Source organism: Xenopus laevis, chromosome 7S (genome assembly GCF_017654675.1).
Source record: "Xenopus laevis strain J_2021 chromosome 7S, Xenopus_laevis_v10.1, whole genome shotgun sequence".
NCBI lineage: Eukaryota > Metazoa > Chordata > Amphibia > Anura > Pipidae > Xenopus > Xenopus laevis.
In genome coordinates this window covers 26,569,865-26,593,878 of record NC_054384.1, presented here as the reverse complement: position 1 = coordinate 26,593,878, position 24,014 = coordinate 26,569,865, and the positions used below count along the sequence as shown (strand labels likewise).

At 41.3% G+C, this 24,014-nt stretch overlaps 1 protein-coding gene across 1 annotated transcript in view; it reads right to left on the bottom strand.

Annotated features, from left to right (window-relative positions):
* loxl4.S (lysyl oxidase like 4 S homeolog) overlaps positions 1 to 24,014 on the bottom strand; it is a 57,517-nt gene that overhangs the window by 10,863 nt on the left and 22,640 nt on the right. Inside the window, exons 4-10 of the mRNA XM_041571027.1 lie at positions 22,709 to 22,747; positions 22,169 to 22,382; positions 19,856 to 20,039; positions 18,636 to 18,790; positions 11,154 to 11,321; positions 9,069 to 9,231; positions 7,805 to 8,048 (exon numbers count right to left, since the gene is read on the bottom strand). Coding sequence (XP_041426961.1) covers positions 7,805 to 8,048; positions 9,069 to 9,231; positions 11,154 to 11,321; positions 18,636 to 18,790; positions 19,856 to 20,039; positions 22,169 to 22,382; positions 22,709 to 22,747 — 1,167 coding nt within the window. The remainder of the gene's footprint in view (positions 1 to 7,804; positions 8,049 to 9,068; positions 9,232 to 11,153; positions 11,322 to 18,635; positions 18,791 to 19,855; positions 20,040 to 22,168; positions 22,383 to 22,708; positions 22,748 to 24,014) is intronic.

Here is a 24,014-nt window from a genome sequence, read left to right as displayed (position 1 = left end):
TGTTCATAGTTAGTCTTGTTCATTAGAGCCTTCATACCTGTGGCTAGAGATGTCGCGAACTGTTCGCCGGCGAACTTGTTCGCGCGAACATCGGGTGTTCGCGCTCGCCGGAAGTTCGCGAACGTCGCGCGACGTTCGCCATTTTGGGTTCGCCATTGTTGGCGCTTTTTTTTGCCCTCTCACCCCAGACCAGCAGGTACATGGCAGCCAATCAGGAAGCTCTCCCCTGGACCACTCCCCTTCCCTATAAAAACCGAAGCCCTGCAGCGTTTTTTCACTCTGCCTGTGTGTGCTGAAGAGATAGTGTAGGGAGAGAGCTGCTGCCTGTTAGTGATTTCAGGGACAGTTGAAAGTTTGCTGGCTAGTAATCGTTTTGATACTGCTCTGTTATTGGAGGGACAGAAGTCTGCAGGGGTTTGAGGGACATTTAAGCTTAGGTAGCTTTGCTGGCTAGTAATCTACCTTCTACTGCAGTGCTCTGTATGTAGCTGCAGTGGGCAGCTGTCCTGCTTCTGATCTCATCTGCTGACTGCTGCAATAACAGTAGTCCTTGTAAGGACTGCTTTTATTTATTTTTTTGTTGTTTTACTACTACTACTACTACTACTACTATAAGAGCCCAGTGCTATTAGTCTAGCAGTGTTGGGGAGTGGGACTGGTGTGCTAATCTGCTGCTCCTAGTAGTTCAGCAGCACCAACTTTAATTTTTTTTTTTTAATATTCATTTTTTTTTTATTTTACTTTTTTTTATTTTACTACCGCTGTAGTAGTGTATAAGTTGACCTTTTAGGCATTATTTGCCCTGTAGGCATTATTTGCACACTGTTTTCTTCAACCCGCCATCGAGCTGTGTGACCTTGTTCACATTCTGTCTAAATATCCATAATATTACCGTCTCCAGAAAAAACACCGGAGTCACTTTTTTCAAGCAGCCATAATATATTTTACGTAATCCGTATCCACCGCTGTAGTAGTGTATACGTTGGCCTTGTAGGCATTATTTGCACACTGTTTTCTTCAACCCGCCATCGAGCTGTGTGACCTTGTTCCCATTCTGTCTAAATATCCATAATATTACCGTCTCCAGAAAAAACACCGGAGTCACTTTTTTCAAGCAGCATTCATATATTTTACGTAATCCGTATCCACCGCTGTAGTAGTGTATACGTTGGCCTTGTAGGCATTATTTGCACACTGTTTTCTTCAACCCGCCATCGAGCTGTGTGACCTTGTTCCCATTCTGTCTAAATATCCATAATATTACCGTCTCCAGAAAAACACCGGAGTCACTTTTTTCAAGCAGCATTCATATATTTTACGTAATCCGTATCCACCGCTGTAGTAGTGTATACGTTGGCCTTGTAGGCATTATTTGCACACTGTTTTCTTCAACCCGCCATCGAGCTGTGTGACCTTGTTCCCATTCTGTCTAAATATCCATAATATTACCGTCTCCAGAAAAAACACCGGAGTCACTTTTTTCAAGCAGCATTCATATATTTTACGTAATCCGTATCCACCGCTGTAGTAGTGTATACGTTGGCCTTGTAGGCATTATTTGCACAGTGTTTTCTTCAACCCGCCATCGAGCTGTGTGAGCTTGTTCACATTTTGTCTAAATATTGATAATATTATCGTCTCTAGAAAAACCACTTGAGTTACTTTTTTTCAAGCAGCATTCATATATTTTACGTAATCCGTATCCACCGCTGTAGTAGTGTATACGTTGACCTTGTAGGCATTATTTGCACACTGTTTTCTTCAACCCGCCATCGAGCTGTGTGAGCTTGTTCACATTTTGTCTAAATATTGATAATATTATCGTCTCTAGAAAAACCACTTGAGTTACTTTTTTTCAAGCAGCATTCATATATTTTACGTAATCCGTATCCACCGCTGTAGTAGTGTATACGTTGACCTTGTAGGCATTATTTGCACACTGTTTTCTTCAACCCGCCATCGAGCTGTGTGAGCTTGTTCACATTTTGTCTAAATATTGATAATATTATCGTCTCTAGAAAAACCACTTGAGTTACTTTTTTTCAAGCAGCATTCATATATTTTACGTAATCCGTATCCACCGCTGTAGTAGTGTATACGTTGACCTTGTAGGCATTATTTGCACACTGTTTTCTTCAACCCGCCATCGAGCTGTGTGAGCTTGTTCACATTTTGTCTAAATATTGATAATATTATCGTCTCTAGAAAAACCACTTGAGTTACTTTTTTTCAAGCAGCATTCATATATTTTACGTAATCCGTATCCACCGCTGTAGTAGTGTATACGTTGACCTTGTAGGCATTATTTGCACAGTGTTTTCTTCAACCCGCCATCGAGCTGTGTGAGCTTGTTCACATTTTGTCTAAATATTGATAATATTATCGTCTCTAGAAAACCACTTGAGTTACTTTTTTTCAAGCAGCATTCATATATTTTACGTAATCCGTATCCACCGCTGTAGTAGTGTATACGTTGACCTTGTAGGCATTATTTACACACTGTTTTCTTCAACCCGCCATCGAGCTGTGTGAGCTTGTTCACATTTTGTCTAAATATTGATAATATTATCGTCTCTAGAAAAACCACTTGAGTTACTTTTTTTCAAGCAGCATTCATATATTTTACGTAATCCGTATCCACCGCTGTAGTAGTGTATACGTTGACCTTGTAGGCATTATTTGCACAGTGTTTTCTTCAACCCGCCATCGAGCTGTGTGAGCTTGTTCACATTTTGTCTAAATATTGATAATATTATCGTCTCTAGAAAAACCACTTGAGTTACTTTTTTTCAAGCAGCATTCATATATTTTACGTAATCCGTATCCACCGCTGTAGTAGTGTATACGTTGACTTTGTAGGCATTATTTGCACAGTGTTTTCTTCAACCCGCCATCTAGCTGTGTGTATTATCGTTTCCAGAAAAACCAACTGAGTTTTTTTGTTGTTGTTGTTTTTTTTAAAAATAATGCCAGGCAAAGGCAGGCCGCCACGCAGAGGCCGTGCTAGGGGCCGTGCTGCTATGCAATCCTGTGGCCCTAGCAAATTTCCCAGTTTTAAAAAGCCAATGACCCTGAACTCCCAAAATGCTGAAGAGGTAGTTGACTGGCTTACACAGCACACCCCATCCTCTACCGTTTCTAACTTTACCACAACATCCTCCTCATCCTCCACTGCTATGGCCACCCCACGTAACACTTCCTCCACCACCGGTGCCCCTTCTTCACTGGGGTCAGAGGAGTTATTTTCCAATGAGTTTCTTGAACTGAGTAATGCGCAACCATTATTGCCAGAAGAAGATGAAGGAGATGAGGACCTTACACCAGATTTAATTCTGGCAGAGAACACGATAGAGATGGACATAATGAGTGATGAGGAGGAGGTCCCCGCTGCTGCTTCCTTCTGTGATGTGTCAGAAGAAATTGATGCATCTGAGGAGAATGATGATGAGGAGATTGATGTTTTGTGGGTGCCTAGTAGAAGAGAGCAAGAGGAGGGTAGTTCAGATGGAGAGACGGAGAGTCAGAGAGGCAGTAGGAGAATAAGACTTAGAAGAAGCAGGGAGGACAGCCCGCAGGGATCAGCAGGGCAACAACATGTATCGGCACCTGTGTTCAGCCGGCCAACGCACCCGCCATTGCCGCCAATACCGCCAACTCCGCCAACTTCTACTGTTACCGCCAGATCGCACACTTCCAAAAAGTCAGCAGTGTGGGATTTTTTTAATGTGTGTGCCTCTGACAAAAGCATTGTAATTTGCAATGAGTGCAGTCAGAAACTGAGCCTTGGTAAGCCCAACAGCCACATAGGTACAACTTCTATGCGAAGGCACATGAGCGGCAAGCACAAAGCACTTTGGGAGCAACACCTCAAAGGCAACAGGCAAACTAAAAGCCACACTCCTTCTGGTCCAGCATCTTACTGCTCTACCTCTGCTCTCCTTGACCCGTCTGAACCACCCTCCACTCCGCCTTCCACCTTGACCACCTGTTCCCATTCCCAGTCATCTGCCACCAGCCAAGTTTCTGTGAAGGCCATGTTTGAGCGTAAGAAGCCAATGTCTGACTGTCACCCCCTTGCCCGGCGTCTGACAGCTGGCTTGTCTGCACTCTTAGCCCGCCAGCTTTTACCATACCAGCTGGTGGACTCTGAGGCCTTCCGCAAATTTGTAGCAATTGGGACACCGCAGTGGAAGGTACCCAGCCGCAATTTTTTTTCTAAAAAGGGAATACCACACCTGTACCAACATGTGCAGAGCCAAGTTACCGCATCTCTGTCACTTAGTGTTGGGCCAAAGGTCCATATGACTACTGACGCATGGTCCTCCAAGCATGGTCAGGGCAGGTATGTCACCTACACTGCCCACTGGGTGAACTTGGTAATGGCTGGGAAGCAGGGAATGGGTAGCTCAACAACAACAGTGGAGTTGGTGTCACCGCCACGGATTGCACGCGGTTCTGCCACCACCTCTACTCCTCCATCGCTCTCTACCTCGTCTTCTTCTTCTTCTTACTCTGCTGCTGGGTCCTCCTTCTCCTCCTCCACACCTGTGCACCCCAGCTCCCCCTAGGCTATTCGACGTGCCAGGTACGCCGTTGTCACGCTGTCTTGGGGATGACGTGCCTGGAAAGCAAAAACCATACCGGATCTGTACTCCTGTCATCTCTGCAGTCACAGGCCGATCGGTGGCTGACCCCACACCAACTGCAGATCGGAAAAGGGTGGTGTGTGACAATGGAAGCAATCTGTTGGCAGCGTTGAGACTAGGCAATTTAACACATGTGCCCTGCATGGCACATGTGTTAAATTTAATAGTCCAACGTTTTGTCTCCAAGTACCCAGGATTCCAGGACGTTCTCACCCAGTCCAGAAAGGTGTCGGCCCATTTCAGACGTTCCTACACAGCCATGGCACGCCTTGCTGACATTCAGCAGCGCTACAACATGCCAGTCAGGCGTTTGATTTCTGACAGCCAGACTCGCTGGAATTCAACGCTCCTTATGTTGGAACGTCTGCTGCAACAACAAAGGGCCGTCAACGAGTACCTTTTTGAACTGGGTGGTAGGACTGGATCTGCACAGCTGGGGATTTTTTTCCCCCGTTACTGGGTGCTTATGCGCGATGCCTGCAGGCTCATGCGACCTTTTGAAGAGGTGACAAATATGGTCAGTCGCACCGAAGGCACCATCAGCGACCTAATACCCTTCGCTTTCTTCCTGGAGCGTGCCGTGCGACGAGTGACAGATGAGGCTGTAGACCAGCGTGACGAGGAGCTGGAAGCGCACGATTTCTGGTCGGAATCACCAGAACGAACCCAGGCACCTGCTGCAACGCAGGGAGAGGTGCCAGAAGTGGAGTCAGAGGAGGAAGGTGGCTTTGTGGAGGAGGAGGAGGAGGACCAACAGGAGCAGGCTTCCAGGGGGCTAGTGGTGACCTTTTGGGGACCCCTGGTCTTGTACGTGGCTGGGGGGAGGAGACCGTGGATGATGCAGTCCTTGATAATGAGGAAGCGGAGATGGATAGCTCTGCATCCAACCTTGTGAGAATGGGGTCTTTCATGCTGTCATGCCTGTTGAAGGACCCCCGTATCAAGAGGCTTAAGGAGAAGGACCTGTACTGGGTCGCAACGCTACTAGACCCTCGGTACAAGCATAAAGTGTCAGAAATGTTACCAACATACCACAAGTCCGAAAAGATGCGGCATTTACAAACCAGCCTGCAAAACATGTTGTACAATGCTTTTAAGGGTGATGTCACTTCAGGAACTCATCAACATTCCAGGGGCAGAGGTGCCAGTAATCCTGCCACGAGCACACCTGCAAGGACAAAGCCCTTTGGCCAGTCTGTAACGTCAGACATGCAAATGTTTTTCTGTCCAAGGCAGCGCCACAACCCTTCTGGATCCACCCTCAAAGAACGCCTCGACCGGCAGGTAGCGGACTACCTGGCATTAACTGCAGATATCGACACTCTGAGGAGCGATGAACCCCTGGACTACTGGGTGCGCAGGCTTGATCTGTGGCCAGAGCTGTCACAATTTGCCATGAACCTCTTGTCTTGCCCAGCCTCAAGTGTGCTCTCAGAAAGGACCTTCAGTGCAGCAGGAGGGATTGTAACTGAGAAGAGAACTCGCCTAGGTCACAAAAGTGTCGATTACCTGACCTTTATTAAAATGAATGAGGGGTGGATCTCGGAGGGTTACTGCACGCCGGAAGACTTGTTCTGACTTCTATGCAGCTGTCCTTCTCTTCAAGCCTCATGACTCCACACACAGCTGTCCTTTAGCGTCCTCCTCCTCCCTCCGCCACCGTTACAAACTAGGGTGCAAACCCTACTGGTTTAATTTTTTCTGGCCTCTGTGCTTCAGTGGCTGCAACCAAAAAAACTGGGCAAACAATGTCTACAAGGTCAACGTATGGCAAAAAATGACTATTTTCAGCATTTATATGGCATATTTTTTCTGGCAACTGTGCTTCAGTGGCTGCGTCCAAAAAATGCATATTTTCTGCATTTATATGGCATAATTTTTCTGGCAACTGTGCTTCAGTGGCTGCGACCAAAAAAATGCATATTTTCTGCATTTATATGGCATAATTTTTCTGGCCTCTGTGCTTCAGTGGCTGCAACCAAAAAAATTTATATTTTCAGCATTTATATGGCATAATTTTTCTGGCCTCTGTGCTTCAGTGGCTGCAACCAAAAAAATTTATATTTTCAGCATTTATATGGCATAATTTTTCTGGCAACTGTGCTTCAGTGGCTGCGACCAAAAAATTACTATTTTCAGCATTTATATGGCATATTTTTTCTGGCCTCTGTGCTTCAGTGGCTGCGGCCAAAAAAACTGGGCAAACAATGCCTACAAGGTCAACGACGTTGACCTTGTAGGCATTGTTTGCCCAGTTTTTTTGGCCGCAGCCACTGAAGCACAGAGGCCAGAAAAAATATGCCATATAAATGCTGAAAATAGTAATTTTTTGCCATACGTTGACTCAACGTATATGGCAAAAAATGACTATTTTCAGCATTTATATGGCATATTTTTTCTGGCAACTGTGCTTCAGTGGCTGCGACCAAAAAAATGCATATTTTCTGCATTTATATGGCATAATTTTTCTGGCCTCTGTGCTTCAGTGGCTGCAACCAAAAAAATTTATATTTTCAGCATTTATATGGCATAATTTTTCTGGCAACTGTGCTTCAGTGGCTGCGTCCAAAAAAACTGGGCAAACAATGTCTACAAGGTCAACGTATGGCGAAAAATTACTATTTTCAGCATTTATATGGCATATTTTTTCTGGCAACTGTGCTTCAGTGGCTGCGTCCAAAAAAACTGGGCAAACAATGCCTACAAGGTCAACGTATGGCAGTTGTTTAAAGAGAACAGTAGATTACTAGCCAGCAAAGCTACCTAAGCTAAAATGTCCCTCAAATCCCTGCAGACTTCTGTCCCTCCAATACAGAGCAGTATCAAGCAGATTACTAGCCAGCAAGCTTACTATCATCTGTCCCTGAAATCACTAACAGCTCTCCCCCTACACTATCTCTTCCAAGCACACACAGGCAGATTTTTCAGATACATTTTTGCCCTTGATCCCCCTCTGGCATGCCACTGTCCAGGTCGTTGCACCCTTTAAACAACTTTAAAATCATTTTTCTGGCCAGAAATGTCTTTTCTAGATGTTAAAGTTCGCCTTCCCATTGAAGTCTATGGGGTTCGCGAACCGTTCGCGAACCGCTCGCATTTTTGCGCAAGTTCGCGAATATGTTCGCGAACTTTTTTTCCGACGTTCGCTACATCCCTACCTGTGGCACTCATGCCAGACCCAGGTGTGTCGCCCATTCCTCGGGGTAAAATCTGCCCTCCCGTTGTTTTGGATTTGAGAGGTGAAGCGAAGTAACCTACGGTGCCCATAAGGCCAATCCATGTCATCTGCTGAGCTGGAAAGGCATTCCTCTTCATGAGCGCACTTAAGCATGCTAAGTGGTCTGTCTTCAAGATATGCTGATTCCTGAACCAGTTGCGCATTCAATATAAGATCTGGCGCATCTAGTGGGAAATGAAATAGTTACGCAAAATGAGGAGAATGATTTTATTTTTAAAAGTACATCAATACCCAATTCCCTTTGTAAGAAAAGCCACTATTATGAGCCTGTGTTTAAGGACAGTTTTGTTACTGTACAGCCTTTTTTAAAGTGAGCAATTTAAAAGACGTACTTGCAGGGCACAATGCCACTTTTTCATGGAAAATGATTGTCTGTAAGTACAAAATGCTGCCTTTTATGGTTATTTGCTTTGTGTCCCTACAAGACCCCTGTTCTAAAAGAGATCCAAATGATGTGGATCACTGTGGGCCACTTCCCATTGCTAGTAATAGGAAGAAAACCCTTACAAATCAACAGCTACAGTATTAAAATAGACAATCAATAATCTGTGTATCTTTGTCCTAGACTGCACTGCTACTGGCAGAGTCTCCATGCAAGAATGACTGGTGCAAGTCAGCTATAACATGAAACACACTTAGGGGCCCATTTACTTAGCTCAAGTGAAGGAATGAATAAAAAAAACTTCGAATTTCGAATGTTTTTTTTGGCTACTTCGACCTTCGACTACAACTTCGAATCGAACGATTCAATCTAAAAATCGTTCGACTATTCGACCAGTCAAAGTACTGTCTCTTTAAGAAAAAACTTTAACCCCCTAGTTCGCCACCTAAAAGCTACCGAAGTCAATGTTAGCCTATGGGGAAGGTACCCATAGGCTTAGCTAGCTTTTTTTGGTTGAAGAAAAGCCGTTCGATTGATTGATTAAAATCCTTCGAATAGAACGATTGGAAGGATTTAACCGTTCGATCGAACGATTTTTCGTCCGATCGAACGATCGAACGAATAGCGCTAAATCCTTCGACTTCGATATTCGAAGTCGAAGGATTTAACTTCGACAGTCGAATATCGAGGGTTAATTAACCCTCGATATTCGACCTTAAGTAAATTTGCCCCCCAATATATACTTATATATGAGAGTATATATCTTGTACTAATACATTGTAATTGCAGTGGTCAAACTTACTCTCTGTACAGGTGACGCCGGCAGAAAAGCGCCCTCCTCCTCTAGGACAATGAATGACACTGTGATGTTGGCACTGATGAATAGACATCTCTGTGCCAGAGCAGCGCACACCACTCATTACCACCTCCCCAGCTCCCTGTGTCCCTTGCCAGTACCATGTCTCCTGCAACAACAAAATGATAACACAACAAGAATAAGACTTTATATTGATCTCTTTTTGTCTCTTAAAATGTGCTGACCTAATCAATAAAGAAGAAAAACAACCGCCTCTATAAGATGCTGTTTTTGTAAACCGTTTTTTTTCCTTTTTTCATGGGAAGAAGTCATGTTCAATTAGGGAAACAGCGGTCTATTGTTTTTCCATCAGAATATATTGTGCCCAGCTAACATTAGAACATGTTCGGTTAGTAATGTGGCCTTAAAATCCATTAGCTTCACTAGCTACACAAGAATTGTGGCAACTACATGAAGCAACAAATAATAGCATTTATTTATTGGCGGGTGAGGGAGGGGAATTCAGCTGGATAACAATGGACTACCTAACACAGGGATGCCATACTGGTGGCCCTCCAGCTACTGTCAGTTCCAGCGTTTCCAATTAATGCAATGGTGCTATGTGGCCCTATTTTTGACATTCTTGACAAGGACACTTCTATTTCTGTTATTAACTATTACCGGTTCTATTGCAAACAATAGTATAGGCATGGGATCCATTATCCCGAAACCCAGAAATGTTATCCAAATAATTTAAAACGTTTAAAAATGATTCCCTTTTTCTCTGTAATAATAAAGCAATACCTTGTACTTGATCCAAACCAAAAAGTAGCTAATCCTTATCCGAGGCAAAACAATCCAATTGGGTTTAATGAATGTTTTAATTGATATCATGTTAGAGTTAAGGTATGAAGATCCAAGTTACGGAAAGATCCCTTAAAGGGAAAACCCAGGTCCCGAGCATTCTGAATAACAGGTCCCATACCTGTACAATTTAATTTTTAATTTCACATACAATCCCATCCTTTGTCTCTGCCTAGAGTGTTGATTTCCTTCTTGACAATTTATAAGTTGTAATCATATTTGGACTTTTGCTCCAAATATTGTCCTTATTGCTGTTTAGTTCTCCCCACTTGCATATTGCCCTCATGTGTCCTCTGTCTTGTGTCATCATCAGATGAAGTTATGCACAATATTCCCATTTCTGCTGCCAACCCTCTATTGACTTATTTAGCTACTAACTATTGTAACACCCTTTAATGTACAGATCTAAGCCTTCTGTAAATGTCCTTGTTTTTGGGGATGTGTCCATCTAGTGAGAATAGAGCACAGTAAGTCAGACCAAGATAAACATCCACATTTGTCATTATGGAGCAACATGTAAGGCTGATATAAAAGTCTAGCTAGATCAATTTTTACATCACAAGGCGTAATTTCTGTAGCTTTAAAGGAGCTGTTCAGTATAAAAATAAAAATAGGTAGGCTGTGCAGAATAAAAAATGTTTCTAATATAATTAGTTAGCCAAAAATGTAAAGTAAGGCTGGAGTGACTGGATGTATAACATAATAGCCAGAACACTACGTCCTGCTTTGCAGCTCTCTCTGTTTCCATTGATTGGTTACCAGTCAGTAACCAATTAGTGACGTGAGGGGGTCACATGGGTCAAAACTGTTGCTTTTGAATCTGAGCTGAATGCTAAGGATCAATTGCAAACTCACTGAACAGTTATGTCCCATGTGGGCCCCCTTAAAGTCGCTGACTAACTCAGAGTTAGAGAGCTGAAAAGTTGTGTTGTGGTTATTATGTCAGACATCCAGTCACTCCAGTCTTTATAGATGACATTTTTGGCTAACTAACTATATTAGAAATATTTTTTTTTGCACAGACTATCTATTCATCCAGGTTTTATTTTTACACTGAACTGTTCCTTTAACATGGCATCTTCTTTTTATACATCAGAGGAATCCAGCTCACTTTTAATAGTGTGAAACAGGTTTCCACTTCACTGATGTCTCCTATTCTTCAACACGAAGAACAACAGTTGTACAGAATCATACCATGTACATTCCAAAGACTTGTGAGGCACATACCTGTATAGCATGACTGGCAAATCCCAGTCCCAGTTGTCTGCACACCACAATGGCTTCATTCATACCCCACTTGTCTCCACATATGGTTCCCCACTTTTTAACTCCTTTATTTTCAATCAGTACCTCCACAATGCCCTCTTCATTTGACCTGCCACCACTGAGGTGCACCTAAAAGGAAAAACAAGCTATTGTAACAGTTGATGCAAAATATGTTACTTATTATATCTATGTTTGAATAGATTATAACATCTAGGATATATATATATATATATATATATATATATATATATATAATATATATATATATATATATATATATATATATATTATATATATATATATTGTGAGATTTCAGGTAGCAGGAATCTTGACCACGGCACTTTTGTAGCACAGAATCAGCACACAGAGCCTTAGTTCAGTCCAATTCAGCCTGGGCTGCTTTATTTGAAGCCGTTCACACAGACAGCATAAAGAAAAGGTTTCAGCAGATTGAAATAAAACAAATAAAACGTATCACAGTCCAGCACTTACTGATTCAGCTCAGTTTCCTCAGTGTCTGGTGTGCAAAGCAATGGCTCCAGGCTTGTAGTTTTAAACAGGCAAATCTGTAATGATCTCTCTGTGTCACTCTCAGTTTGAGTTCACAGCAGGCTCCTCAGCCCCTCACACACACTGAAATTAGACACCTGATTAATTTATGAGCAGGTAGCTAACACCACACCCAGGTCAGTCTGGAGTGGAATGGAAGGCCCGCCCAGATCCTTCCCTCCATTCCAGCCCTGGATACCCTAAAGAAGAATAACAATGCAGTTTCTTAACTGCCATATCCTTCATCCAGGGCCCTTAACCCCTGAACTAACATGCATTTTCCTTTTACCATATCACATATCCCCCCCCCTAGATCACTAGTAGAGTGATCTACAAGAGGACGAGACACTGGTGAAGTCCCATACTTTAAAGCCACCTTATGCTAATGACCAACATTTTTCAGACAAAAACCTGGGAGAAACATATATTCCATCAAGCACTTTCCCAGATATCCTGTTTAACTCTTTACTATGTACATTACTTTCTTGTACCATCCCCACTGTTGGGATAGATGCACCAAAGAGGGAATGGATTCTGGAGAGGCCATCAACATTGCTCATCTGAACTCCTGGCCTATGTGTTACCGTAAACTTAAACTCTTGCATAGCCAGGAACCAGCGGGTAACTCTCCTATTAGTCTCCTTCTTATCACACATCCATCTCAGCGGTGCGTGATCTGTCACTAACTCAAATTCCCTTCCTAAGAGGTAATACCGTAGTGCCTCCAGTGCCCACTTTATGGCCAGACACTCTTTTTCAACTACTGCGTACTTCCTCTCGTGTTCATTTAATTTTCGGCTAATGTAGACTACTGGATGTTCCTCTCCATTATGAACCTGAGACAAAATTGCCCCTAGCCCTACATCGGATGCATCTGTTTGCACAATAAAAGTTTTAGAGAAGTCTGGTGAAAACAATACTGGCTTGGAACATAATGCATCCTTTAAAGCCTGAAAAGACTTCTCTGTCTCCGGTGTCCACTTTACCATTACAGATTCTTTCCCTTTTGTCAAATCTGTTAAAGGCGCTGCAAGGGTAGCAAAGTTTGGGATAAACCTCCTATAGTATCCTGTAATCCCCAAAAAAGCTCGGACCTGCTTTTTATTTAGAGGGCGTGGCCAGGCATGAATGGCCTCAGTTTTATTAACTTGGGTTTTATAACCCCCCTACCAATGATGTACCCCAGATACTTAGCCTCTTCTAACCCAATAGCACATTTTTTTGGGTTGGCTGTAAAACCTGCCATCTGGAGAGCATCTAACACAGCCTGGACCCTCGGCAAATGTGAATCCCAATCAGGGCTGTGTATGATAACATCATCTAGGTATGCAGCCGCCCACTGTCTATGGGGTTTTAAAATTTTGTCCATTGCCCTTTGAAATGTTGCAGGCGCGTTTTGTAATCCAAAAGGCATCATTCTATACTGGAATGCTCCCTCTGGTGTTACAAAAGCTGTTTTCTCTTTAGCCGTTTGGGAAAGAGGGATCTGCCAATAACCTTTTGTAAGATCTAGGGTTGTTAGGTAACGGGCAGTACCTAACCTGTCAATAAGCTCATCCACACGTGGCATAGGGTATGTATCAAATTTGGATATTGCATTGAGCTTACGAAAATCATTGCAGAACCTCCAACTTCCATCTGGTTTTGGAACCAGTACAATAGGAGAAGACCAATCACTACATGACTCTTCAATAACACCCAGATCTAGCATTTTTTTTTACTTCTTCTGCTACTACCTGTCGTCTAGCTTCTGGTATTCTATAGGGTTTTAGCTTTACATGATCCCCAGGGTTAGTAACAATGTCATGTTCAACAATAGAGGTATGACCTGGATGTTCTGAAAAAACTTCTCTATTTCTCATGAGAAATTCTTTTACCTCTTGTTTCTGAACACCCGAAAGGGTCTCTGCAATCTTCACCTCTGGAATTAAAGGTTGTTTACTGAATGTTTTTGCATATAGTATAGCAGATTCAGCAGTTAGGGACTCTCTGTCTTTCCATGGTTTCAACAAATTAACATGGTAGATTTGCACAGGCTTCCTTTTTCCTGGCTGATGAATTTTATAATTCACTTCCCCACTTTTTTCCATTACTTCAAAAGGACCTTGCCACTTCGCAAGGAATTTGCTTTCTGCCGTGGGGACTAACACCAGGACCCTATCACCAGGGGCAAAAGTACGTACCCGAGAACCCCTGTTATATACCTGTTGCTGCATGGCCTGAGCACGCACCATGTGTTCTTTAACAATTGGCATTACTGCTGCAATTCGATCCTGCATTTGGGAGATGTGTTCAATCACACTTTTATAAGGTGTCACTTCTCCCTCCCATGTCTCTTTGGCTATATCTAAAAGCCCTCTGGATGTCTCCCGTAAAGTAAGTGAAAAGGCGAGTATCCTGTAGATGACTGGGGAACCTCCCTAATGGCAAACATCAGATAAGGCAAGAGTTGATCCCAGTTTCTCCCATCCTTATCTATTACCTTCTTTAACATGCCTTTAAGGGTTTTATTAAACCGTTCCACAAGCCCATCTGTCTGTGGATGATATACTGAGGTCCTGAGGTGTGAGATTTGGAACAATTTACATAACTCCTTAGTCACTCTAGACATGAATGGCGTCCCCTGGTCTGTCAGGATCTCCTTGGGAATACCTACCCGGCTAAATACCTGAACTAGCTCTTTTGCAATCGTTTTAGCACATGTATTGCGCAATGGAACTGCTTCAGGATAGCGGGTAGCATAGTCCATAATCACTAGGATATGTTGATGTCCCCGAGCAGATTTTACTAAGGGACCCACCAGATCCATAGCAATTCTTTCAAAGGGAGTTTCAATTATTGGTAAGGGCACCAGGGGACTACGAAAGTGGGGCAGGGGTGAAGAAATTTGGCATTCAGGACAGGAAGCACAATAATCTCGAATATTCTGTACACTCCTGGCCAAAAAAATCTTTGTAGAACCCTCTCAATAGTTTTTTCCACCCCCAAGTGACCACCCATGACATGCCCATGTGCCAGGTCCATTACCATCCTCCTATAGGGTTGGGGAACTACCAACTGTTCAATAACCTCCTCCCCTTTTTTGTACATCTGGTATAACAACCCTCCATTCATAGCCATATAAGGATAGGACAGCCTCATCTCAGGTTCTGTAGGCTTTCCATCCACCATTTTTACATTCTCTCTAGCCTTGGCCAGTGTGGAATCTTTTAACTGCTCAGTACCAAAATTTCCTTTATGAACCTCTAGGTTAGGTAGTCCTAGAGGACCCTCTGTGTCTGTGGGGCTCAGGTTATCCTGCATAGGAGCAGAATTGTCCTCAGAGTCACTCTCCTGATCTCCCGCTAACACAGAAAAGGGAAAAACAAGGGGTCCTGGGTAGTAATGTTCTCTGAGGATTTATCCTCACTATCTACAGACTGGGGTTTATTCTGAGTTTGGTTTTCCCAAAGTTCCCAGAAATAAGGAAAATCTCTCCCAATTATGAAATCATGTAAGAGTTGTGGAACTATTCCAGCTGAACAGGCCACAGACCCAAATGAGGTATCAACCTGAATAGTTGCTATGGGATACTCCCTAATGTCTCCATGTATGCAGACTACAGCAAGCTTTTTCCCTTGACAAATTACCGGAGGTATTAGACCTGACTTTATCAAAGTAACTGAACTACCAGAGTCCAGCAAGGCATGTACTTGTTTACCTCCCACAGTTACCACACACATTTGCTTTTCCTTATAAACCACAGGCTTATCCGAACATGCAACATAAGCAAATAATGATTGGTTCTTATTCATGACAGAAAAATCACACTGCATTGGTTCATCTATAAGAGGACAGTCTGCAACCATATGTCCCATTTTATGGCAGCGAAAGCACTTAATTGCCTCTTGACCAAGTCTTTTATTAGGGAGAGGCCCTCCTGACTTGGCCTGCCAATCTTTGACCCCAGTACCGACCTTCTCTCTTGGAATGTTCCTACCGAGTGCCATGGGAGATCTCGGTTTAATGGGTGAATGTTGCTGCGAAGATTTAGGGTCAGCCAAATCCTGAGCTGCCAGGTACCTCTCCACCATTTCCACTAGGTGGTCAGCTGACCTGGGGTCTGCATGACTTACCCACTTTTGCACTTTCACCGGGAGGGACCTCAGGAAACGATCCATGACAACCCTTTCCACGATTTGGGGACTAGTCAGGGTGTCCGGCTGCAGCCACTTTTTCGCCAGGTATATTAAGTCATGCATTTGAGACCGGGGCGACTTGTCAGCAACGTAAATCCAACTCTGTACCCGCTGAGCCCGTACAGACGTGGTAACCCCCAGCCTTGTAACAATTTCCAGCTTCAACTTCTCATAGTCCTCGGCATCCTCGGCTGGCCAGATCAAAATATGCTTTTTGGGGTTCCCCTGAGAGGAATGGAGCCAACAGCCCCGCCCACTGCTCCTTGGGCCAAGCTTCTCTCGCAGCTGTACGTTCAAATGTGTGTAAGAACGCTTCCACATCATCTTGCGGTGTCAATTTTTGTAGAAAATGACTGGCTCTGATAGTACCACTCAAATTATGCTGGGATACTACCGGAACAGCTTGGGCCCTCAGTGTGAGCTGTTGCACCAACTCCTGCTGGGCCATCAGGGAATCTCTCAAGGCCGACACCTGTGTAACAGTAGACTCCCTCTCTGCTTGTAGCTGTTCAGCCAGCAACTTGTTTGCACGCTTCTGATCCTCACAGATCTGCACAACAGCTTGTTGCAAATAAGAATTTGTTTCTCGCTGGGCAGCATTGGCTTGCTGCTGTGCTGCATTAGCAACAATAAGCTGCTCCAAAACTTTCTCCATGTTGTAGCGAGAAACCTTTCAAAACACAGTCCAATATTACTGGCCCTTTAAGATTCTGTGCTTAACTGTTTTTTTGTGCCAGCGCAAACTCCACCAATTGTGAGATTTCAGGTAGCAGGAATCTTGACCACGGCACTTTTGTAGCACAGAATCAGCACACAGAGCCTTAGTTCAGTCCAATTCAGCCTGGGCTGCTTTATTTGAAGCCGTTCACACAGACAGCATAAAGAAAAGCTTTCAGCAGATTGAAATAAAACAAATAAAACGTATCACAGTCCAGCACTTACTGATTCAGCTCAGTTTCCTCAGTGTCTGGTGTGCAAAGCAATTGCTCCAGGCTTGTAGTTTTAAACAGGCAAATCTGTAATGATCTCTCTGTGTCACTCTCAGTTTGAGTTCACAGCAGGCTCCTCAGCCCCTCACACACACTGAAATTAGACACCTGATTAATTTATGAGCAGGTAGCTAACACCACACCCAGGTCAGTCTGGAGTGGAATGGAAGGCCCGCCCAGATCCTTCCCTCCATTCCAGCCCTGGATACCCTAAAGAAGAATAACAATGCAGTTTCTTAACTGCCATATCCTTCATCCAGGGCCCTTAACCCCTGAACTAACATGCATTTTCCTTTTACCATATCACAATATATATATATATATATATATATATATATATATATATATATATATATATATATATATATATATATATATATATATATATATATATATATATATATATATTAAGATATGGGTGTATAAAGGGCCCAATATTGTGTATTATATGTGTATATTTCACCAGCATTAAGCTGTTGAAATCAAAACTCCAGGGAAAAGTGTGTTGCTGCAGCTAGTAAAGCTGTGCAAATTCTGTTCCGGCTCAGTAAAAACTGGATTACGGGTCCCTGGGGTGAATGGAAGAGAGCAGGGTGAGCTTCCATTCCTTGCTCCATGTAAGGGTTTGCAGCTGCCTAATTAGAAGTAGTTAGCTAATTAATTTGTAGTTAAAAGGAGGTGTGGAGCTACACCTCAGAGCTTCCCCCTAGTGAGGGACCATGTGTAAACCTCCTTGAGTGGAGAGAAGGAAGATGCCTGTGTGCAGCTGGGAAGAGAGTGTGTGGAGAGAGCTCCAAAGGACTGGAGAGGAAAACAGAAACCCCTACTAGGAGACAAGAATGTCTTGAGTGTGCCCCAGAGAGGATTCTGGGATCTATGTCCACTGGAAGCCAGTGAGGGCTAAAAGTATGAGTAAAGTGAACACCAGTGAGGGTGTGAGTTGTAACTGTTATTGCCTATGTGAAGCCAGTGGGCTGAAGATTCGTGTTTGTGCCAAATAAAAGCCAGCAAACTTAAAGTTTAAATGTGAAAGGCTCAATTTCTGAAATCTGTGCCGCGGCATCGGGTTTCAGTACCGGAAGCTCACTATACTGTATATATATATAGCCTATGATTAAGGGAGTGATTCCCGAAACACGTAGGGCGTTGGATCCTTGTTTTAACCTGGAATAAAAGTATATTCCAGTACATTCGGAGTGCCGTCTATTTTCTTTTCGAAGTTTATGTATATATATATATATATATATATATATATATATCTATATATATATATCTATATATATATATATATATATCTATATCTATATCTATATCTATATATATATATATATATATATATATATATATCTATATATATATATATATATATATATAATGTATGTATCTAGTTCACAACTAAAGGCAGTTTAGTCTACCTCAACATTTTATTATTTTACTGTAAATGTCACTATCCTAAGTCATTACCCTTTTGAAATGTCTTATGCATGCATTTATTCATTATCTCTACCTTTTTCATATGAAAAAACATGAACATTGCAAGTACTGTATGAAGTACCAGATACTGCATGTCATATTCGTATCTTTACAGAGACCATCTGAATTAGCTTGTGCTCCATATACGTCAAACTGAGTTAGGTAGGGAAGTCTAGCCATGTTAAACTACAGGTTGGACAAAAACTAAAATATGATTTACTATAGGCTTTTTTCTTTAATCACACTTCACTTACCTGCTCTCGATACCCCATATTAGGCATGTTACACCTCACAGCTGCATCTTCTTCATGCTGACAACCTGCCAGACGGGCTTCTTTAAACTTGCATTCAGTGATAGACTCTTCTTGCCCTGTGCACAGAACTTCATTCATGTGTATAGGGCCAAGACCTGAAATAGACAGTAGTCTGTGATGTCAAAATATTTGTTTCATGTGCTGTAACCAAAGTGCACACCTGCCCATCCAGTTGTATTCTATTTTGTAGATCACATATGGGGATAGCACAATGAGCCGAATGACAAAGAGACATTATTAACACAGCATAAGTTGCATCTTTTGGGCCAAATAAAACTAGGTCCCTTGTGACTCAGTCCCCATGTAGAACATTTCCACATATCCTACTATTGTGGAAATTTAGGAACCGGAGATTACTTGAGGTAGCAAATTTAAGTTAATTGACATGAGCTTAATGGATTATGTACTCTCAGGAGTGTGAATGCAGAACAAATGGTTTGGCAGTTTTTCTTATACCCTTTTACACAAGCACATCATCCCAAATCTATGCAAAAAGGGAGAAAAGAGGGACTGGAGGAGCACAAGCAGAGCCTTGGGAACTTACTGGGAGGTACCGGGGGGGGGGGGGTTGCATACATATAGGGCTCCACAGCAATAAAACAAAAAAACAGTACACAGTACTTGAGAGAACCACTTTGGAGAAATCAAGGTGGCCATATAGGGCAGACAAAAGCCGTCAGCAGACCAAGTCAGCAGCTTATTGGCCAGTGTATGGGGTTTCCCTGATTAATATCTGGCCGATAAAAAGGCCAAATGTTGATTGGGCAGGTTTAAAAACCCCTAGAATCTAAGTGATGTCGCTATTAAGAGAATGACTAATACAGCAGCATCTATTATAAAGTATCTATTAATTAATAAAATGAAACTTTTATGCATGATGATAATTTTAAAGTGCATGCAAGTGATATTCATTCATTGGGCTTGTTCTAGTTATAAAGGAATAAACAATACCTCTTCAAGTATTAATATTACTAGCAGCTTTTTTAATGTTTGCCAAAAGCTGTATGATTTCATATTTATATTGTTCATTGTTAATGTTTTACCCTATATCCCAAATTACTAATTGGCAATGCATTGCACAATAGTATGTTCATTTAATACACAGCGATTATATCTGCATGTAAAATGGAAATGAAAATTCAATACAAAAAAAGACCTACCTTGTCCAAGCTGGCCTCCAGTAATGGCTTCCTTGGCAGATCCATATCCCAGCTCCCGGCATACGACACTGGCTGAAATAAGGTTCCACTTGTCATCACAAACTGTCCCCCATTTGCCATTCTTTAGCACTTCTACCCTACCCTCTCCTGGATGACGACCTGATCTTAGTCTCACCGAAGGTTCCTAGGAACACAGAAGTGTAGATATCAAAACATGGCACCCTCATTCCTAATCACATGGCAGAAATTTCAGGCTAATAGAAACTGGAAGAAGCTACAGGTGACATAGATCATAAGAATAAAGATGATAAACTTCTGTTAGAAAAGTTCTAAGAGGACCAAAACAATTGCCTTTAATAGCACACGGGGCAACAGCTGTTTCTGACTGTATTTTTGCTATTGTATATGCTTAAAGACAGAATCAGTCTGGCAAAATATTCACACAAGATACATTCATAATACTATATAAAACTGAACCAGACTTGGTAAACAACTTGCATCTTTAGGGTAGCTATCCATTTCACCAATCTCTGGTACCAAAGTTCCTTTGTCTAGTGTAGCTGCTGAACAATACATATATTTAGTTATTAAAGGGATCCTGTCATTGGAAAACATGTTTTTTTCAAAACGCATCAGTTAATAGTGCTACTCCAGCAGACACATGACTTGGGGCAGCTGGGAAAATGACAAAATGTCTAGCCCCATGTCAGATTTCAAAATTGAATATAAAAAAATCTGTTTGGTCTTTTAAGAAACGGATTTCAGTGCAGAATTCTGCTGGAGCATCACTTTTAACTGATTCATTTTGAAAAAAAATTTTTTTCCCATGACAGTGTCCCTTTAAGGATAGTGTTAGTAAAATGGGTAAATCAATGGGGAAAACTGTAATATTTTAAAACCATTTGACTAACGTAATTTTTTTTGGCTTTACATATAAGTACAAAGACTGATACAAGTAAAAACCATTGTCTGTAAATCTGCCAAACTGTCCAGCCGTATCCCCATTTTCTTTGAACAGGGTACTAAGTAGTGATGAGTGCTACAAAAAAAGTTGTCAAGACAATTTTGTCGCAGAGTCACCATAAGAAAAAACACCAATTGACTTTAATTCATTTGGACAAAAAGGCTCAGAGACAAAAAAAGTTGTCACAAGAGAAAACACCCACTGACTTTAAAGCATTTGGAGTGAGAAAAAAAATTGTTGCACATAAAAAAGTTTTGTAGCTTATTGACTTCAATGCATTTCACAATATTTTTCACTGTTTCGTGAATTTTTTGCTGAAGTGAAATAGGACTGATTTGCTTAACTAGTACTAAGTCCATACCATTTGGTATCCTGTCTTGATCTGCATTTCCCCTTTCTTATAGAAAAAACTATGTAATGTTTAGATTAATCTTCATTGTGAAGTCCTTGTTAAGCACAAATGCACCTCACAACAACTCTAAAGAGCACCTTAATCCATTTTTTATGAAGGGGTTCCACAATAACTCTAATAACAAAGCTCTATTCAGCTGTGTGTGAAATAGTAAAACCTGCAGCTCAATTTATAGATGACTAAATACAAAAAACACACCACAGTAAGGGGCTGATTCTTATAATTTTCAAAACTCTATCTCAATGATAACCGTATAGAAAAAATGAGCAGGCACTTATAGGGTTATGATTAAGTATCCTATTGATACGAAACGCGTAAGGCTGTAGTCTAGTGCACTGAAATAAAAACACTTTTTAACTGACAAGTCTGCCTGGAAGATTAGTCTTTGGAAGTGCCTGCTCATTTTTTCTATACGGTTATCCACTCCCTCAGCTGAAGGTTCAGGGCGGTTCACCTGGACCCCTTCTCTAAATTGTTGAGTCTTTACTTTGAGACCTAAGAATACTACTGCAAACCATCGCCTATCAGTGTTTATGACTCTATTTTTCTATCTGAATGATAGCATATTTACAAAAACCTTGTATAAAATCCAGTCACTGTGTTCCATCTGTTTTTACAATTTCACAAGACAAAATAAAAAAGAATCAAATTAGCTTGAATGTTGAATAATATTATTATTATATTTTAATTTTATATAAGAATTTATACTTTAGTATAGTTACCAAACTTATTAGTTGCCAAAGTTTATCATTCAAATTTTATGACTTTTGTTAAATCCCAAAGACATTGTTTTGTTGCTGCGATGTTCTCAAAATGCAAAAAAGTGATCTCAAAATGTAATAAATGTGCTTCTTACTGTTTACTTTCCATCCAAGAAAACATTTAAATGTATAAATACTATAAAATATAATAGTAGAGTTCTGTACAGCCATCATACCATCGTTCTAAATGCCTTTTTGTAATTATTTCCCTGGCCATTGCCAACGGAAGGTGATGCAACACACTTTATTATGGAGTGCATTCCATTCTTGCAGGCGGGCTTTCGATTTTGGGGGGAGATTTGTACTTTGCAGTTGGATAGGTGGGGCTCATTTCCTGTACAACTGACTTTGTGGATCCAGAATATGTTCCTTGTGCTTAGGGCTTTTAGCCTAGGAAACAAAGAAACACAACAATATAGGTCTATAGAAACCTCGTAGTAACTTATAAAATAATGCCCAGTATTCTGATTCCAGGTTAGTTAGTAAGACACGTTACTGGAGGTCATTTATCAACACTGGGCAAATTTGCCCATGGGCAGTAACCCATGGCAACCAATCAAATTGCTGCATTCATTATTCTACTTGCAGCTGGCTTCAAAAAGCTACTCACTGATTGGTTGCTATAGGTAACTGCCCATGGGCAAATTTGCCCAGTGTTGATAAATGAGCCTTTACATATGTATTAGTACAACAGAAATATTATTATATTTGTTTACCTAGATTTGGGAACTTTCAGTTTCAGATTCCAAAGTTTCCTATAAATAAAAGAGCAAACATTACCATTAGAATGAAGTAAATCAGACCAGATCATACCAATCATGTCTTTAACAAACAAAGGAATACTTGTAAGGGAAGTCAATTAAAGACACACATGCCCAAACTAATATGATATTTCAACCTATTGATTTTGTCTGAGCATTACCATATAAATAATTAAGTATAAATACAGGTATGGGATCCGTTATCCAGAAACCCATTATCCAGAAAGTTCCAAATTACGGAACGGCTGTCTCCCATAGACTCCATTATAAATAATCCAAATCTTTAAAAACGTTTTCCTTTTTCTCTGTAATAATAAAACAGAACCTTGTACTTGATCCAAACTAAGATATAATCAATCCTTATTGGAAGCAAAGCCAGCCTTTTGGGTGTATTTAATGTTTACATTATTTTCTAGTAGATTTAAGGTATGAAGAGAATTCTGAACAGGTCCCATACCTGTATGTAATCCATTATCCTGGAAATTAAATATATATATATATATATATATATATATATATATATATATATATATATATATATATATATATATATATATATATATATATATATATATATATATATATATGGCCCGAACCCACTCACTTATATATAACACAGAGCCAGAGGAAATTCAGGATTTGTACACATTTCAAGGGAGTATTTATAATCACTGGGCACATTTGCTCACGGGCAGTAACCTTTGGCAACTAACCAATCAGATGTTTCTTTCATGGTTGTACCTGTAGCTGGCTGAAAAATGTTATTCACTGATTGGTTGCTATAGGTTGCTGCCAAGGAGCAAATTTGCCCAATGTTTATAAATGAGGCCCAGTTTATTGTGTTTAATCTGAATGTTGAGCTGTTGAATTCGGCATTAAAACTGGGATAATCACTGGGGAGGGCAAATATTTCATTTGCAGGGTTACTACCGGTGAGGAAATTCAGCTGACTTTAGTCAATCTCTAAGGGGGGGATTTGATAATTTGCACGTGTTCATAGAGTTGCTTAGAACCTTGAGAAAGCTTTCTCAACACATTTTTCACAAAAGCACAATAAGAAAATGACAGCATTTTTGTTTTTAATCCCTTCTACAGTAATCTTTCTGGTTCCCCTGTTCCTTACGTTGACTTGACTTATTACAAAGTCAAGCACCGTGTTCTTGAAACCATAAGTGCCTCATTTGCTGTCACACAACATCAAGACTTGAAAACTGTTTAGACACAGGCAGAGCAGAAATACATCATTCGTGTGCCAAAACCA